This window comes from Amblyraja radiata, chromosome 1, assembly GCF_010909765.2.
Source record: "Amblyraja radiata isolate CabotCenter1 chromosome 1, sAmbRad1.1.pri, whole genome shotgun sequence".
Taxonomy (NCBI): domain Eukaryota; kingdom Metazoa; phylum Chordata; class Chondrichthyes; order Rajiformes; family Rajidae; genus Amblyraja; species Amblyraja radiata.
Genome location: NC_045956.1, coordinates 150,037,856 through 150,056,544, shown reverse-complemented (window position 1 = coordinate 150,056,544; position 18,689 = coordinate 150,037,856). Strand labels below are relative to the sequence as shown.

Below are 18,689 nucleotides of genomic sequence, written 5' to 3'. Positions count from 1 at the left end.
TTTTGGTCTCCTAATCTGAGGAAATACATTCTTGCCATAGAGGGAGTATAGAGAAGGTTCAACAGTCTGATTCCTGGGATGTCAGGACTTTCATATGAATAAAGACTGGATAGACTCGGCTTGTACTCGCAAGAATTTAGAAGATTGAGGGGGGATCTTATAGAAACGTACAAAATTCTTAAGGGGTTGGACAGGCTAGATGCAGGAAGTTTGATCCCGATGTTGGGGAAGTCCAGAACAAGGGGTCACAGTTTAAGGATAAGGGGGAAATCTTTTAGGACCGAGATGAGAAAAACTTTTTTCACACAGAGAGTGGTGAATCTCTGGAATTCTCTGCCACAGAAGGTAGTTGAGGCCAGTTCATTGGCTATGTTTAAGAGGGAGTTAGATGTGGCCCTTGTGGCTAAAGGTATCAGGCGGTATGGAGAGAAGGCAGGTACAGGATAATGAGTTGAATGATCAGCCATGATCATATTGAATGGCGGTGCAGGCTCGAAGGGCCGAATGGCCTACTCCTGCACCTATTTTCTATGTTTCTATGTACTTCACAAGTGGCTACAGTCTGGGCTACAACTGAAAGCCTCCTTAACGCGGACAGACTGGGTGGAAAGTGATGCCTGAGAAAATCCCCTGTATAAACGCATACAATTTGTCGGATATAAATCCTGAGACGGGGATTTCAACCTGTCCCATATATCTGCTTCTCCATAAAAAGTGCATTAATCTAACAAGGATTCATGGCACCGTTTCAATGTGAAAAATTAAAGTTCTGAAGGGAACTAATTAACTCTTGCAATGCGGCTTTCTCCACACTGCATGGTTCATTATTTTTGCCACAGTTTCTCAGATCCCCAGGGAGTGCTTTTTGCTCCTTCACTGAAAATTTTCCATTAAGATCTGACTAATCTTCAACATTTCACTTCTGGCACTCAGGCCAAACCCATGAGTTACTCACGAGTCACTACGGTAAACTCACGGGCTACTATGTTCTTACAACGAGTTTAAATGTTTCAAATTGTAACTTCAAGAGTAAATTTGACTCGTGGAAATCTTTCATCATGTTGAAAGTTTTTCAAGAGTTAACAAGTTTCCCGGGTACCTGCCGTTAGCGCTACGAGTCGCTAAGTTGCGTCCACGAATTCCGACGTTCTCGCTACGTTAATTGTACATGATTACCACCAGTTTAATTTGTTTTAAACTCGGGGTCACTCGTGGGTCGACTCGCACCGTGAGACAGGGGTTTAACTGTGAGGTCATGCACTTACTGAAGTCCTACTGTTCCTATTAAAGAAACTGGTGTCAATGGGTGTCAAAAGAAATCTGGCTTTCAAAATTAATATCAGCCAATGTTATGTTTTATTTTTACCTGTCCCATGAAGTCAGTGAAGAAGAGCATGGTGGAGAGAAATGCTGTCCACCCAAAGAGGTGTCCAATACACAGGGAACGGTATTGAGGAGGCAGATTGAGCAGGGTTTTAATCAAGGACTTTAGGTTCATTCGCCTTGGTACCTGAAAACACAACATAAAACCATAACATCACACTTCAATTCACTTTCAGGAAATATTATTCATATGTTATGAAGATGGAAGCCGGATGTGATGTAAATAAAAGATAAATAATTTCTTAAAAATATATGAATCTTTCCATAATCTTTATATAATTTTATACTGTATCTCAGTACATGTGACAAATAATAAACCAAATAGATTTCCTGTTACTAATGTTATTGCCTTAATGGGTTGAAATAATTGTAAAAGTTTGAAACTTCTTCAGAGTTAAAAATAAGCATTTAGAATTTATTTTGAAGTTTACCATGATATTAAAAATAATTATTTGTGTGTTTACTAACTTCTAAAATAAATAATATTTTAAAAATTATAATTCTAGCCATGATATATTGCTGAAATGGAACTGGGTTGATTTGCCTATAGTTTGGTACAATCTTATTCTGAAAATAATGCTGATTTTAACATGATTAACATTTAACATATCCTTTATGAATTTCCTTAATGAATTTCCTTTCATGAATATCCTTTATGAATCTAATAACATATCCTTTATGAATCTGCCTTGAATAATCTACATTGAAATTTCATTTCTCGTTGACCAGTAAAAGTAACATTTAATTTAAAAACAAAAGTCAAATTAAAGCATTATTACCTTATCATCCTCTGGTTTATTGCAGGGAATAAGTGAACCATTTTCCATTTCTTTCCCCGGTGACAAAGTTGTATCAGCACATGGATCATGAGAATCATTCTTATGGTTATCAATAGATCCATATCCAGTGGTATTATTTCCCAGCAAATATGATTCTGCGTGATCTACTTCTTGACCAAGGGGAATTTCTGGTATGCTGCATAGGTGAATTGTTAGAAATATGATGAAAATAACTACTGCAAAAACATAAATAACTCGATATTCAGATCCTAAAGCACGTCCTAGAGGAGTGGTCATCCAGTCTATAGCACCTACTAGGTAGCCTACAGCACCTCCAATGCCTGAGAAAAGAAAAGGTAACATTATTGAAATCCATAAAAATTGAACAACGTATCCAAAATATCTGTCCACCACATCAAACCCATTATCAAAATCTGCTTTCAAACAGTGCTGATAAATATACCCTTTTCACTTAAGTTGCAGATGCTGCCAGTTATTGGGAAACTCACCCTCGAACCCTAGAATTGTTCTCCTGTTTCCAGGACCTGCTCTCAACCCAAACCCACCCCCAAGACAGAACAGAGTTCACTTTAGCTTCACCTTTCATCCCATAAGCAATCGCTTCCTTCAGCATTTCCACCAACTGGAATGGGATCCTCCCACAAGAGTCACATCTTCTCCCCCTCTGCCCTTTCCACCTTCCGCAGGGACCACTCTCTCCATAACTCCCTGCAGCCACAAGAGGTGCAACACTTGTCCCTACTCCTTCTCCCTCAGCATCATGCATGGATCTAAACAGTCCTTTCAGGCGAGGCTTAAATTCACAGGCACCTTCTCCAATCTCAACTATTGCTTTCAGTGCTCTCAATGTACGTCAGCAAGACCAAGAGGAGGTGACCAATTTCAAGAGCACTGTCCTCTGTCCGCAATGGCCATCCAAGCTCCTATTTGCAAATAATTCCCATTTCCATTCCAATTCCTACATTGACCTGCCCATCCTCTGTCTTCTCCATTGTCTGCATGAGGCTCAATGCAAGGTAAATAAGCAACATGATATCTTGCCTGGGGGATTTATAAATCAATGGTACGGACATTGAATTTTCCAATTCTAACAACCTTCCCCTCCAGTATGCCTCTCCGCTCCCCCTCTTCTCCACCCTCCCGATCCTCCCATTTTTCTCCTTTTTCCCATAACTCCTCCCTCTGGTACCTGTCACCCATTCTCAGCCCGGTCCCCCTCCTGTTTCCATCCACTCACTTCGCAATTCCTCCACCATCTGGTTCTGGGTCCATCTCTCATTCATCTCTGCCCTGAGGGTTCCCATTACCACTTCCCTTATTGATCAAATCCCAGTCTTTCTATTCCTACTTATCACCTTCTTGCAACTGCCACCACCTTCACGCTGCCCTCCCTCACCTGGCTTCATCAGCTGTTTTTTATTGTTTTTTCCTCTCTTCTGCCTGCCTGCATCAATCATCTACTTGCTCCTGTCTCCCAAATCCACCACATTCCCTCCCCTACTTCTTCATTTTTCATCATTCACTGGATGGGAATTTTTCATCCCGGGTGGATTTTTCATCCCGAGTGGCGCCCGCAATGGCTGCCTTCGCCAACAGTCTGTCTCGTCATTTCCTTCTTTGTTGTATTTTAGTATGTGTTAAATGTATGTTTTGGTGTTCCTTAGCTTGTTTTATGTGGCGGGTGGGGGAAACTTTTTTAAATCTCTAACCTCAATGGAGATGCGATTTTTTACCGTATCGTATCTCCATCCGCACTGCAGCCTAACATCAAGGTGCTGGCGGCCTCTGCTGGAGATCGACTTAGGGAGCTCCACCCACAGAAATCTGCGGACTTAACATCATGGAGCTGGCGATCCATGTCGGGGATCGGCCGTGGAGTTCCAATGGCGGGAGCCTGCAGGCTTTGACATCGTGGAGCTCGCAGTCCATAGTTAGAGACCGACTCTGGGAGCTCCAAGCCGCGGGAGCTTCGAATACCCTGACACCGTGGCTTCGATTGCCAGCTGCGGGAGCTTTCATCACCCTGACCGCGGGCGAAAAAAGAGGAAGATTAAACTTTATTGGCTTCCATCACAGTGAGGAATGTGGGGAATCCACTGTGGTGGATGTTTATGTTAACTTTTATGGAGTTGTGGGTCGTTGCTTTTTTTTTAGTGGCTTTATGGTAATTCGGGTTTCACTGTACCTTAATTGGCACACATGACAATATACAGACCTTTGAACCTTTGATGTTTTCAAGATTTGGCTCTTAGAGCTAAAGGAATCGAGGGATATGGGGAAAAAGCAGGAACGGGGTACTGATTTTGGGTGATCAGCCATGATCTTATAGAATTGTGGTGCTGGCTCGAATGGCCTACTCCTGCACCTATTTTCAATGTTTCCATGTTTCTATCCACCATTTCTGTGGATATCCTCTATTTCCTGTCTCGCCATTCCCCATTCCGCCCCCTCCCCCTCTCCTCTTTATACCAGCTATCTCCCCTCTCCCCTCATTGTTGATGCATGGTTTTGTCCCAACACCAATCATTCCTTTCCGCCTGTAAAGCATACACCTTGCATGCTTTGCTCATTTACAAACAAGTATCTAATACAACCAGCAGTCCATAAAACGACTACTGCTTTTCTTTCTTCCCATTCTTTGGCATTATAGAATAAAGTAATCCTCGAGATACAAGGAATTGCAGATGCTATAAGCTTGAGAAAAACACAAAGTGCTGGAGGAACTCAGCAGTTCAGACAGCATCTGTGGAGAGAAGAGACATATGACATAAAACAGGGCACCTTCATCAGACTGTTAAACCGTCTGAAGAAGGGTCTCGACCCGAAACGTCACCTATTCCTTCGCTCCACAGATGCTGACTCACCCGCTGAATTTCTCCAGCATTTTCGTCTACCTTCATCAGACTGATCTGAAGAAGGGTCCGAAACTTGAAACATCACATGTCCATTCCCTCCAGAGATACTGCTTGAACCACTGAGTTCCTCCAGCACTTGACACCCATATTAATCCACAGCCTTCTGTGACAAACAATTCCATGGATTTACCACCTGCTGATGAAAGAAATCCCTCCTCATCTTTCTAAAGAAACGTCCTTTAATACTGAGGCTATGATTAATCCTCAACTCTCCCACTGGTGGAAACATCCTCTCCACATCCACTCCATCCAAACCTTTTGCTATTCAGTATGTTTCAATGAGGCGCCCCTCATGCTTCTAAACTCCAGGGAGTATAGGTCTAGTGTCATCAAATGCTCATCATATGCTAACCCACTCATTCCTGGGATCATTCTTGTAAACCTCCTCTGGATCCTCTCACAGATATGGTGCCCAAAGTTGTGCACAATACTCCAAATCTGACCAGCGCCTTATAGAGCCACAGCATTACATCCCTGCTCTGGGTAAATGACTTTGCATTCACTCTATCTGTATCCTTCATGATTTTATACGCCTCTATCGCCCAGTCTCCTGCACTCCAAGATATGTCATAGCTTGCCCAACCTCCCTGTATGGCTCAGCCTGTCATAATCTGGCAAAATCCATGTCAATCTACTCTATACACTTTCCAGCTTAATGAGATCTTTTCTATAGCAGGGTGACCAGAACAGAACACAATACCCCAAGTTTGGCCTCACCAATCTCTTGTACAAGTGTAACATACCGTCCCAACTTCTAGACTCAGTAGCCTTACTGGTGAAGGCCAATGCAGCAAAAGCCTTCTTCACCAACATTTCTACCTGTGATGCTACTTTCAGAAAACCATATACACGTGCCTATACTCTAAAATCCTTCTGTTCAACAACACTCCCCAAGGCCTTCACTATGATTTCTCAAAATGCAACATCTGTTTTAAACTCCATTAGCCATTCCTCACCCCAGTTGCCCAGCTGATCAAGAGCCTGCTGTAATTTTTGAAGAGCCTGCTGTAATTGTTTTATTGCTACTGTGTTTGTTTGCAATAAGTAGCTTCCTTGTCTGGATTCAGATGAGGAAGATAGTAAGGATAGTCTGGACCCTCATAGGTAGCTGCAGGTAAGTAGCACAAACCCTCTTCCAACTCCACATCACTTTCAGCAATAGTCAAAAATCTCTCCCCATTGTTCATTAGCTCCAACTGGCTTTGGCACGCAGATAGTCATGGTCATTTGCACTAGCATCCCCATTCCAAGCACATGATCAACAATTTTGTTCTACAAATTATTACATCACAGTTATAGTGCTGAAAAAAACTCATTCAACATGAGGTCCATGTCAGTGCCTATCCCCACATGCGTCTTCAGCCATTCGCACTAATCAACATGTTCTATGATTCTTTAAACCTTCATGAGTGTAGTTTGTTTTTCCTTAATACATCTACTGATCTCCTAAGCTGCTCCCAGAGCCCCATTACTCTTTGGGAAAAGCAGCTTCACCCACATTTTATGCAGTATTTTCAAGTGACTATCCAATAATCATCAATGTACTGCTATGGGACCACCTGAAATGGAACATTGGACCTCAAGTCAAGAGACTTGAAGTCCGATATCAATAGTGCTTAATTGCCACATTTACCGATAATGGAACAATTATTTTTTTTTTGCAGCAGCAGCTTAACAAACCCGCAAATGCAATAACATATAGATGGAAAAAAAATTAAATTAGTTAATTGAGCAACCATAGAGACAAACCTTAAGTTAATGTGTCAATTTGAAATGATCAGCTACCTAAAGAAAGGTCGGCAGAGGAGCGTCGGTAGAAGGAACGATTGTGGGGACTGGCTACAGAAAGACAAATCCTTGGTGAGTTTTGTCACTTTTTTTAATGCGGGACATTTAAAAGTCATTCAGGGCCAGCCTGCAACACTTAGCTTCAAGGTCGGCAGAGGAGCGGCAGTTGAAGGAGCGAGTGGGGGCATTGGCTGCTAAATCTAAATTAGTTAATTGGTAAGTTAGTAAATTTAGTAAATTCAGTAAATTCATCAGCAAATAAAAGTAGATCTCTATTCCATGTAGCGCAGGAGGATGAGGGGTGATCTTATAGAGGTGTGTAAGATCATGAGAATAATAGATGCACAGAGTCTCTTGCCCAGTCAGGGGATCGAGGACCAGATAGGTTTAAGGTGAAGGGCAAAAGATTTAATAGGAATCCGAGGGGTAACTTTTTCACACAAAGAGTGGTGGGTGTATGGAACAAGCTGCCAGAGGAGGTAGTTGAGGCTGGGACTACCTCATCGTTCAAGAAACAGTTACACAGGTACATTGATAAGACAGGTTTGGAGGGATATGGCCCAAGCGCTGGCAAGTGGGACTAGTAGCTAGGACATTTTTGGCTGGTGTGGTCAAGTTGCGCCAAAGGGCCTGTTTACCACACTGTTTCACTCTATGACTCTATAAATGACATTTTTCACTCTTATTCCCTTGTCCTGTTTAACTAATCTTAACCAAACACTATGATCAGATCCCCATCTGATAATGTTTTGCACTGTTCACTCTGTAAGCAGTGATTTTCCAATGTGGTTGGCAAAGTTGGGTTAGGATGCTACACAATTCATCAAGCATCTTCCCAGCCAAAGAGAGAGGGATAAAGTCCCATTGCATCCCAGTTCTTTCAGATGGCTGAAATGAAAGGTTTGCTTATCCAGCTGTTCAACTATTGACTAGTCATTTAAAATGATGCTGGGATTTGTAAAAGTCTTTGTATGAACTCATGATCTGCCAAACGTTTCTTAAAAATCACTCAAAACATTTACTTCGCTATTTTATCAGACATTTTATTTCTCTGTAGCTGATATAATAGCTGGAGGCGCCGACCTGTAGGGGGTATGGCTACCTAGCCTGCAGCTGTCTGTTTTTCATTTCTTTTTTCTTATTTTTAGTTAGTTTAGTGTTTTGTTTTTAAGGAGTTCTAGCTTTTTTATGTGTGGGGGAGTGGGGGGGAAGGGAGAAACTAATTTTCAGGGTCCCTACCTGGTCGGAGATGCAGCTTTTCTCCGGGCTGCAATTTCGACCCGTCCTCGCGGCCTACCAGCGGGCCTGGAGCGGCATTTCCTGAGGGGACCGCCCGGAGCCTCGGCATCGGCATCGGCAGCGGCGGCATCGGCGGCGGCTGCGGAGCTGCGGGTCCGAGGAGCGAGGGGACCGCCCGGAGCCTCGGCATCGGCGGCACAGGCATCGGCGGCAGCGGCACCGGCATCGGTGGCGGCGGAGCTGCGGGTCTGAGGACGGCGGTGCAGCGCTGGAGCGCCATTGCGGGGCGGGCAGTGCCTTGCCTGGGTCGCCGCGCTGGAACTCCGGTGAGCTGGGACCGGCGTTAAAAACATCGCGGAGCTGCGGGCGGCGGCGCTGAACTTTACATCGGGAGCCTGGGATCTCGCGACGAGATCGCCAGTTGAGCTCCATTCGGCGCGGCCTTGTCGGCTCCGGAAGCCACGGTCTCGAGTAGGGAGGCGGCCGTTCCAGGGTTCCCATGCCGCTGAGAGGACTCTCCCGACGCCGGAACATCATCAACCGGCGAGGACGGCCTGGAACATCGGGCCTCCGTAGAGGCAACAGTGGAGGCCTCAATAGGCCCGACTATGGGTGGACATTGGGGATGGGACTGGACTTTGTGCCTTCCCCCATAATGGGAACCATTGTGGGGGGATGTTTTTATGTTAAAGCTATTTATTATTGTTATGTTTGTATTCTTTCTTATGTGCTGCATTGGCAAAAGGAATTTCACTACATCTAGGTGTATGTGACAATAAATCAACCTTTGAACCTTTGAACCTTTATAGTAGTATAAAAATACCAATAACAAAATAGTTAACATTCCTTTCTCCATTTGTTCCTTGAAGTGTTTCATCTATGTTTCCAACTGACTGCTTCACTTTCTTTCAAAAGCAGATCTATGTAGTTAAGCATAGAATGTGGACAAATGTAACAGAGGGAAACAGCAAGATGAAGAATTTTGTTAAAGGCAATTTGGTATGCTCAGGAATTTACTGAATTAAATTTACTGTTCAAATTTTATCTACAATGGATTGCTTCTTGCTTGTACATTTACAGTTTTCCTTTCAAAGTTAAGGATGGGAAGGGGTGAAGGTGGCAGTAGGGGCACTCTTGGGGTGATTTAGGTTACATAATACAAGTTAAACTAATCTCCTCTGCCAGTTCGTGACCCATATTGCTGCATTCCCTATACTGTATGTCCAGGTTCCCATCCAAAGGACTCTTAAATGCCACAATCGTATCCCCCATCCCTGGCAGCACTTTCCAGTCCCCACCACTCTCTGTATGTATGAGAACTTACCCCGCACACCTCCTTTAAACTTTTGCCCCTCTCATCTGAGCTATGCCCTCTAGAATCGATCAGTATGGCAGTAGAACAGACTCTTCGGTCTTCAGTATTAGTGCTGAACATGCTGTCAAGACCAACTCTTATCTACCTGCACATAATCCATATCCCTCCATTCCCTGCATATCCATATGCTTCTCCAAAAGTCTATAAATGCCATTATCGTATTTGCCTGAACCTTGGCAGGGTGTTCCCCGCACTCACCACCCTCCGTGTACAAATGTTGTCTCACCCACCTCCTTTAAACTTTGCCCCTTTCACTTCAAGGCTATGCCCTCAAGTATTTGTTTTTCCCATCCTGAGAAAAATGTTCTAACTGTCTACCTTCTCCATGCCTCTCATGACTTTATATCCTTCTATCAGGTCTATATGCGCACGCCAGTGTTTCAGAGAAAACAATCCAAGTCTGTCCAACCTCTCCTTGTAGCTGATACCCACTAATCCAGGCAACATTTTGGTAAATGGCTAGCAGGTGGGATTAGTGTAGCTTCATGTTGTCCGTTGTGGGCAAGATTGGCCGAAGGGCCTGTTTCCACACTGTATCACTCTATGACTCTAAAGCTTGTCTGCACACATTCCAAGGCGACCACATCCTTCCCGCAATGAGGCGACTGGATTGCACGCAATATTCCAAATGCGGACTAACAAAAGTTCTGCAAAGCTGCATCATGATATCCTGATTCTTATATTCAATGCCTTGACCTGTGAAGGCAAGCATGCCATATGATGTACGTACCACTTTATCTACCAGTGTTGCCGCTTTCAGTGATTTAATGGATGTGGACCCCAAGATCCTTTTCTACACCAATGCTATTGAATGTCATGCCATTAATTGTATATTTTCCCCTTACATTTGAAACCCTAAAGTACAACACCTTGCACTAGCTCAGATAAAACTCCATCTACCACTTCTCCACCCATTTCTATAGCATATCTATACCCCGTTGAATATCTCGACTGCGTTCCTCACAGTTCGTAACCCCAGCAATACTGTTGTCATCTTCAAACTTACTTTTACGTCCCTCTAGTCTTTGACATTTCTACCCTGGGGAAAAGGTTCTGACTGTCTATCCCATTTACACCAAAAATTAATCAAAAACATTTTGCCCACTAATCCTCAGGGGGTCCACATGTATTAATTCTCTACCTCCCCCCCTCTTTCAACCTGGTGAATGAATTGCTTGTCTGATAGCATTACAGCTTCACATTAAAGATATGGGCATAGGTGTATGAAGGCAGTAATTTAAAAATAGGCAAATTATTTCTATAAACTCAACCACGTCAGTACCTGAAGCACCTTAACATGCAGTTAATCCAGTGAAGGTGATTCATGAATAATAAACACTATATATTCTTATTGTGCGCTTAAAAGTGAACCTCTTAGCTTTCTTTTGCATTGGTTGGCAAGATCACGAGCTGAGTTCTGTTGAAGTCCAGGACAAACTCGTGATAATTACACAGGGCCAACTCAGAGGATTAAATCAAATGGACTCACCAGTGAACAGCGAATGAAGCTGTAAGCCCCTCTCTTTGTCCCGGTGGGAACAGATATCAAACAGATAGGCTTTGATGGGGCTGTCGATGAAGTCTGCGGAGAAATCAAAAACGACCACGCCGAAGACGGTAATGAGGATTCCCCAAATTTTCCTCTGCCTTCTGTTACTTACGATTGCTAAAACAACATTTCAACGAGTTGATTAATCTCGGTGTCTTTCGTAGATCTGAGTTTTACATTATTTTAACGAATTTCAATAGCTAAAATGATTACTTCTGCACCATAAACCATTCGTTATGCAACGGGCTCAAAGGCAAATAACTTTCATTTTTTCACGAAAAATAATAATTAAATTCTCAATCATGACGAATATTAAAATGACCCTGAAATGATTACAACTTCTGTACGATTGACTGAGTCAGAGCCAACTGTGCTCCTTATCCAAATCCGCACTAATTATAACAAAAAAAGTTTCAATGCTACTCGCCTGTCACCAGCGATTCTCCGTTAAGAAATAGGCTCATTCCTATCACGAGTAGGATTCCTATGGCTAAGATGTAGGGTCTCCTCCTGCCCCATCTGGACCGGCAGTAGTCACTCGCTGAGCCGACGATAGGTTGCAAGACAAAGCCCAAAATGGGGCTGATGAGCCACACGGTGCTGTAGAGGCTACTGGGCAGTCCGACACTTAGCAGCAGTGGGGTCACGAAAGCCGCTTCAGCAGCGTAGCAGAACTCCCTTCCAAACATCGCCGAGCTGTGCATGAGGAGGCGAACCGTGGACCTCCTCGGAGGCTCCGCCGGGTCCTCGTAGCCCGCTTTCGACAAGCTGCATTTTCGCACCTGAGACTTACTGGGGTGGAATAACTCGTCCTGGGACGCCGTTGTTGAGCGTGTCATGGTTCATATGAACTCCGGCGTTGACAGCAGAAATATTTATTAATCTGGTGTCCTCTAATGACGCAGATCTTCCCAGAAAATGGAATGGCTGGGGGAGGGGGTTAGGAGTGGTGTGATTGTGGAGAGGAGGGTGAGTTCGAGGAAATGTTTCCTGACCTTTTACATATGTATAAAACTTCTATAAATCCAATTGGATAACCAGTCTCTAAAACGATGTCATTGTTTTTTGCATAATCCCCATTTAACTCCGGAAGTGTGAACAGTTCTCTAAGCGATTACCATCTGGTTTTTCTACAATGATAAATTTGTATTTTAATTTCATTGTTGTGGAATTTGAGCTCACCTATCCCATCAACTACCTCACAGCCGTTTTCAATCATAGCAACACTGTAGAAATTTGATGGCTGTGAGTTTTGACACATTTGTCTGTTCCTAAGTCATAGATTCAAACATCATGGAAAGAGGCCCTATGGCCCAACTTGCCCAACTGGTGACCAATATGTCCCATCTATACTAGTCCCACCTGCATGCGTTTGGCCCATATCCTTCTAAACTTATCTTGTCCATGTACTTTTTCAAATGTTTTTTCAACAATGTGATGGTCCCTGTATCAACTACCTCCTTTGGCAGCTCGTTCCATATAACTACCACACTTTGTGTAAAAAGGTTGCCCCTCAGGTTCCAATTAAGTTTTGTGTAGGAAGGAACTGCAGATGCTGGTTTACACCAAAGATAGACACAGAATGCAAAATATAGTTCTCAGTAATGTCGGACAAGTTCCATGGACAAAGTCCAATGACCGCAATGAAGTAAAGATGAATTGGCTAGTGCCCTAGCTTAAAGAAGTCTGATACGGTCTGCTTATAGGTCTGCGGATAGGCTCTGCTCCTGAGCCTGGTGGTGAGCACTTTCAAGCTTCTCTAACTTTGCCTGATGGGGGCCGTGAGATGGAATGAGCGGGGTGGGACAACTCTTTGATTTTGCTGACTGCCTTTCTGAGGCAGCGTGATGTATAGATGGAGTAATAAGTGGGGAATCTGGTCTGTGTGATAGACCAGGAAGTGGCGGCGGTGTTGAACGGCTGCGGCTCGCCTGCAGTCTGTCTGTTTTTACTTTTTTGTGTTTTTATTTTGTGCTGTTTAGTAAAATTTTTGGTTATTATGTTGTGTTATGTGTGGGTGGGGGGGGGGGGGGCTGAAACAGGGATTTCTGTCTCTCCCTTTGGGGGAATGCGACTTTTTCTTGTCGTATCACCCTTCTCTGCCTCCGTCTGCGCTGAGGCCTAATGGCGGAGCTGGTGGCCTCCAACCTGCGACCGACCTCGAGGCTCCGGAGGTAGAGCCAGCCAGGACTCACCAACGCGAGGCTGGCCACCTTCGAGCTGTGGCGGCGTTCGGGCGGCGGCACGACTCGGCGCTCCGGTGAGGGCAGCCCGGCGCGGGGCTGGGACAGTGCTGGCTGAGACGCTCCGGTGGGAGCAGCACGACTCGGCGCTCCGGTGAGGGCGGCTCGGTTCGGGGCTGGGACGGCGCTCCGGTGGCTGTGGCGGCCCAGCGCGGTGCTGAGACGGTTGTCCGGTAGCTGAGGCAGCGTTCTGGCGGCGGCGACCTGAATCCGGGGCTCGGCCACGGGCCAGTGGATGACATCGTCGGGAGCTCGCAGGTCACAGGCTGGTGCCTGTTTTCCGGAGCTCCCGCGGCAACAGCTGCGTCCGCTGGACTGGAGGGCGGCAGCTTCGACCACCCCGGGCCGCGGAGCTTGAACCGGCCCGTTCGCGGAGCTCGGTGAGCCGTGGGACTGACTTACCTTCGCCCGGTGGGGTATCGCCTCAGCGCAGAGGGAGAAGAGGAGGGAAGAGACAGTAACCCTAAGATTTTTGCCTGCATCACAGTGAGGAGGTGCTTGGTGAATTTGCTGTGGTGGATGTTAATTTGTGTTTATTGTGTGTTTTGTTGTTTATTATTACATGTATGGCTGCAGGCAACGACATTTCGTTCAGACCGAAAGGTCTGAATGACAAATAAAGGGTCTAAGTCTAAGTCTAAGTCTAAACTAGCTACATCTACAACATTTTGCAATTTATTGTGGTTTTGGGCAGAGCTATTCCCAAACCAAGTTGTGATACAACCCAACAGCATTCTTTCCATGCTGCATCTCTATGTGTTTATAACAGTCATCTGAGGTCAAGTTTCCTGCATCTCCCAAGGACATTTAGGCATTGGTGTGTCTTGGTAGGCAGTGACTAGTGGGGTGCCGCAAGGCTCAGTCCTGGGATCCCAGCTATTTACAAAATATATTAACAAAGGAATTAAAATAACATCTCCATGTTTGTGGATGACACAAAGCTGGGTGGCAGGGTGAGCTATGCTATGAGGCTGCAAGATGACTAAGAAAGGTTGCGTGAATGTGCAGATGCATGGCAGATGCAGTATAATGTGGATAAATGTAAGGTTATCCACTTTGGAGGCAGATTATTATCTGAATGGTAGATAGACACAAAATGCTGGAATAACTCAACGGGACAGGCAGCATCTCTGGAGAGAATAAACATTCCTTCTTTCCAGAGATGCTGCATGTCCCGCTGAGTTACTCCAGCATTTTGTGTCTATCTTTGTTTTAAACCAGCATCTGCAGTGCTTTCCTGCACATTATCTAAACGGTGTCAGATTAAGAAAAGGGGAGGTGCAACGAGACTTGGGTGTCCTTGTACGTCAGTCATCGAATGTAAGCATGCAGGTACAGTAGGCAGTGAAAAAAGCAAATGGAATGTTGGCCTTCATTGCGAGAGGAATTGAGTATAGGAGCAAGAAGGTCCTACTGCAATTGTACCCTGGTGAGACGGCACCTGGAGTATTGTGTGCTGTTTTTATCTCCTAATTTGAGGAAGCACATTCTTGCTATTGAGGGAGTGCAGCGTAGGTTTACCAGGTTAATTCCCAGGATGGTGGTGTAGACCAGTCACTATATTGCTGGTCTGGACCATGCCAGCTTTTCATAATATCTTCCATTGGAATGCAGCTATCTGATAAGCTCGGTGCTCAAGTGCCCGACCGGCAGTTGGATATCGAATGGAGACTGTACAGAAGCTTCTGTTACGTCTTACACTTATATGTTCAATAAAGAACTTAATATGAAGTTAAACGACATTGTTATTCATGAGACTTCATACATGGTGTCAGAAGAATTCCTAAACTTCATCAGCTTGAGCTTTGTGAGTCCCTCTCTCTCTTTTCTTCACAGGAGAGGTTAGAAAAGTCTGTTTGCTGAACGAACATGGCCGATGCTTTTAGGAGACCGGACCCACATGTTTTCGAAGGCAATATAGGAGAGCGATGGCGTATCTTCGAGGAAAAATATAATGTCTTCATTGATGCTGCACACCACGACAAGCCTCTCCATGTTCAAGCGTCCATTCTCCTCAATCTTGTAGGACAGGAGGCTATCCAATGTGCAAAGTCCTTTGTCTACGCGGGGGAGGTGAGACAGCCTGCCGACGGGGATGGAGAAGAGATTATCACCCCCGCTGTATTGAAAGAGTATCCTGATTGTCCAAAGAATAAATTTCAGCAGCTATGCAGCCCTCAAACTAATCTCACTATGGAACAATACAAGTTTAACACACGGAATCAGAAGGCTGGTGAGCCGATTGAATCTTATATCATTAGATAATAGACAATAGACAATAGGTGCAGGAGTAGGCCATTTGGCCCTACGAGCCAGCACCACCATTCAATGTGATCATGGCTGATCATCCCCAATCAGTACCCCATTCCTGCCTTCTCCCCATGTCCCCTGACTCCGCTATTTTTAAGAGCCCTATCTAGCTCTCTCTTGAATGCATCCAGAGAACCTGCCTCCACCGCCATCTGAGGCAGATAATTCCACAGACTCACCACTATCTGTGAGAAAATATCAATGCTTTAAAGATAGCAACAAGGAACTGCAGATTTGGAAATCTTTGTGACAAGCTTATAAAATTCACAAAATAACTGATGCTCACACTAAAACACTAAATACTGTGCCGCGATCGACAATTTGCATTAATGTTACACAGGCTGATTCAGGAGAGAATGTAAGCCAAGGGTAGCGATACGAGTCCAGTCTGATAAGCCTGGGACACGATTTATCACCGACTGTACCAACTGTGGAGGCAATCATGTTACAAAGAGGGAGAAATGCCCTGCTTTCGGTCAAATCTGCCATGGCTGCAAGAGACGTAACCACTTTTGGAGATGTTGCAGATCCATGTGACGTGCTCACAACATAGAGATGACTAAACAACCTGTACACCTGTTAATATTGGCCAAAATAGAGTTATTATAAAATGGAGGATCTTTGCATTTGCAGGGCCTGTGAAAGTTGCAAGATAGAGTCATGGCTCCAAGGACTCTGGATCCCAGATGGAAGTTGATGGTAAGGAGAGGTCCAGCTGTCCTAACTTTGTCAATATGTGTGAAGGTCTGCAAATACATAGTGGGTTTGGTTATAATTGGGGGTGTGAAACGGTATTGTAAATAATGTTGCAAGGTGCTTGTGTTGCTGTTTGATGATTGGCTGAAGTGCGAAGCCTTGTTTGAATTGTTTATATTCCCTGGGAGAATGTTGCATTACTTGGGTCAACTGACTTCTTTCCAGAAGCTTCTGTAGAAACATTGTAATGGGGCGCTTTGGGTTGATTGGGTTGGGGAACTGTCAATAACACTTTAATGTAATCGATATCTGTGATTGGTTTGTAGAGGCTGCCACTCCATTGTACTTCTGCCCTGCAGGGTCTGATGACCTATAAAAAATGATCCCCACTAGGATCGTTGTCGATCTTCTGGAAGGGCGCTTGGGACTGTGTAACCTTTCGGAGGTATCTGCTTGCACGAAGTTGAAGGGCTTGGACAAGCAGAGACAAGGATCGATCCTGCGGTGGTTAGGTATTGTATAGGGAGTTTGTTATTGTTTCATTTTTGCCTCCACCACAATGAGGAGGTGCTTGGAGGACTCACTGTGGTGGTGTTAATTTGTGTTTATTGTTGTTATTATTGTATGATTGTATGTATGACTGCAGGCACGAAATTTCGTTCAGACCGTAAGGTCTGAACGACAATAAAGGCATTCAATTCAATTCAATAAATAAAGTTTAGTGGTCCAATGCTTGACTCAGTGTTTTACTGAACTAGACTAAGGGGTGTTAGCTCTAGGAGCATAATTACACACCAGTTACGGTCCGAACCACCGTCCAAGCCATCTGATAACAGCGCGAAAGAATTGCCTAACATGGACGGTATCACCCTGCAAATGGACTTGATCGAATGACAAAGAGTCAAGAACAACGAGGCCATGGTCACGGTGCTGGTGAATGATACTGCAGTCAAAATGAAAATGGACACCAGAGCCAAGTGCAACGTTATGTCTCAAGTGGAGTTACAGATTACCATTTTATATCGTCATAACTGGTGCAGTATTAGGGATTCAAGCATGCAAAGATATGGGGCTGGTTTTTTTCAGCAAGGTCGTTCACCAACTAAAGATGATTCATCACAACAAATCCTCACGGATTACAATGATCTCTTCACCGACAAGCTCGGAAAGCTTCCAGTAACATATTCAATGACCCTGGACCCAGACGTGAGACCCGTTCTTTCTGCACATCGCATTCCCATAGCCATGCGCGACCGAGTCAAAGCTGAATTAGATAGAATGCAAGTATTGGGGGTTATCACACCTGTGATGTACCCACTGACTAGGTGTCCTCAATGGTCGCTACCACAAAAAAGAACAAACAAGAGATCTGTATATGTATCAACCCCAAGGACCTGAATGTTGCCCTGAAAAGGCCGCATCACCCCATGCGTACAGTGGAGTAAGTGGCTGCCCGCATGGGAAAAGCAATGATATTTTCCGTGCTAGACGCCAAAAACTCTTTCTGGCAGATTCCTCTCGACCGCAAATCATCAATTCTCACCACCTTCAGCACCTCGTTTGGCCGTTATAGGTTCCTACGGATGCCATTCGGAATCAACTCGGCCAGTGAGGTGTTCCAAAGTAATATGGAACAGATCTATGAAGGTCAACCCAGAGTGATCATTGTTGACATTATCATTGTGCGGGCAGAAACGTGAAAGAACATGAGGACAACTTCAGAAAAGTGCTTAATCGTGCCAGGGAAGTGAAGTTAAAACTCAATCCTCACAAATGCAAGTTCAGTGTCAATCAGGTGAGCTATGTGGGACATATTTTCACAAACGAACTCTGAAGGTGCAGAGGCACTTCTCCATCCATCGGGCACCACACACCCTCCTGGCCGATAATGCCGGGCAGTTCACAAGCCAACACTTTAAAGATTTTGCTGCATAGTGGGACTTTAAGCATATCACCAGCAGTCCGGTTTATCCACAGTCGAATGTACTGGATGAGTGAGCAGTCCGCAGCGCTAAACAGGGCTTGGAAAAGTCCTACCGAGCCGGGTCGGTCTTGTTCTTAGATCTCCTGAATATCCGAAATGTTCCACGTGACACAACAATTGGCTTTCCAGCGCAACAACTGTTATCGAGATAAATACGTATCACTCTTCACCACTTGAACCTTTGATGGAAGGACAAACTGTCAGGCTACAAACCCAGAAAGGCTATGGGAACGGTCAAAGAGGCATGACAGGAGCTCCGCTCCCCTCTGCTCCAGTCAGAAGGAAGTTTCCACAGAAGGAATCGGAGGCACATTCTACCAGTAAATGAGCCGGTGGCATCGCAGCAGATCCCATACGATCCTGCGGATTACCCAAATGAAATGATGTGGACAGAAGACGGAAATGCT

The 18,689-nt window shown here is 44.8% G+C and overlaps 1 protein-coding gene across 1 annotated transcript in view; it reads right to left on the bottom strand.

The window, feature by feature from the left end:
• Positions 1-11,888, bottom strand: part of slc45a2 (solute carrier family 45 member 2) — a 52,536-nt gene extending 40,648 nt beyond the window's left edge. The window contains exons 1-4 of the mRNA XM_033038563.1: positions 11,477-11,888; positions 10,990-11,166; positions 2,163-2,503; positions 1,367-1,510 (exon numbers count right to left, since the gene is read on the bottom strand). Of these exons, the coding sequence (XP_032894454.1) occupies positions 1,367-1,510; positions 2,163-2,503; positions 10,990-11,166; positions 11,477-11,888 (1,074 nt within the window). The remainder of the gene's footprint in view (positions 1-1,366; positions 1,511-2,162; positions 2,504-10,989; positions 11,167-11,476) is intronic.
• Between the last annotated feature and the right edge of the window lie 6,801 nt (positions 11,889-18,689).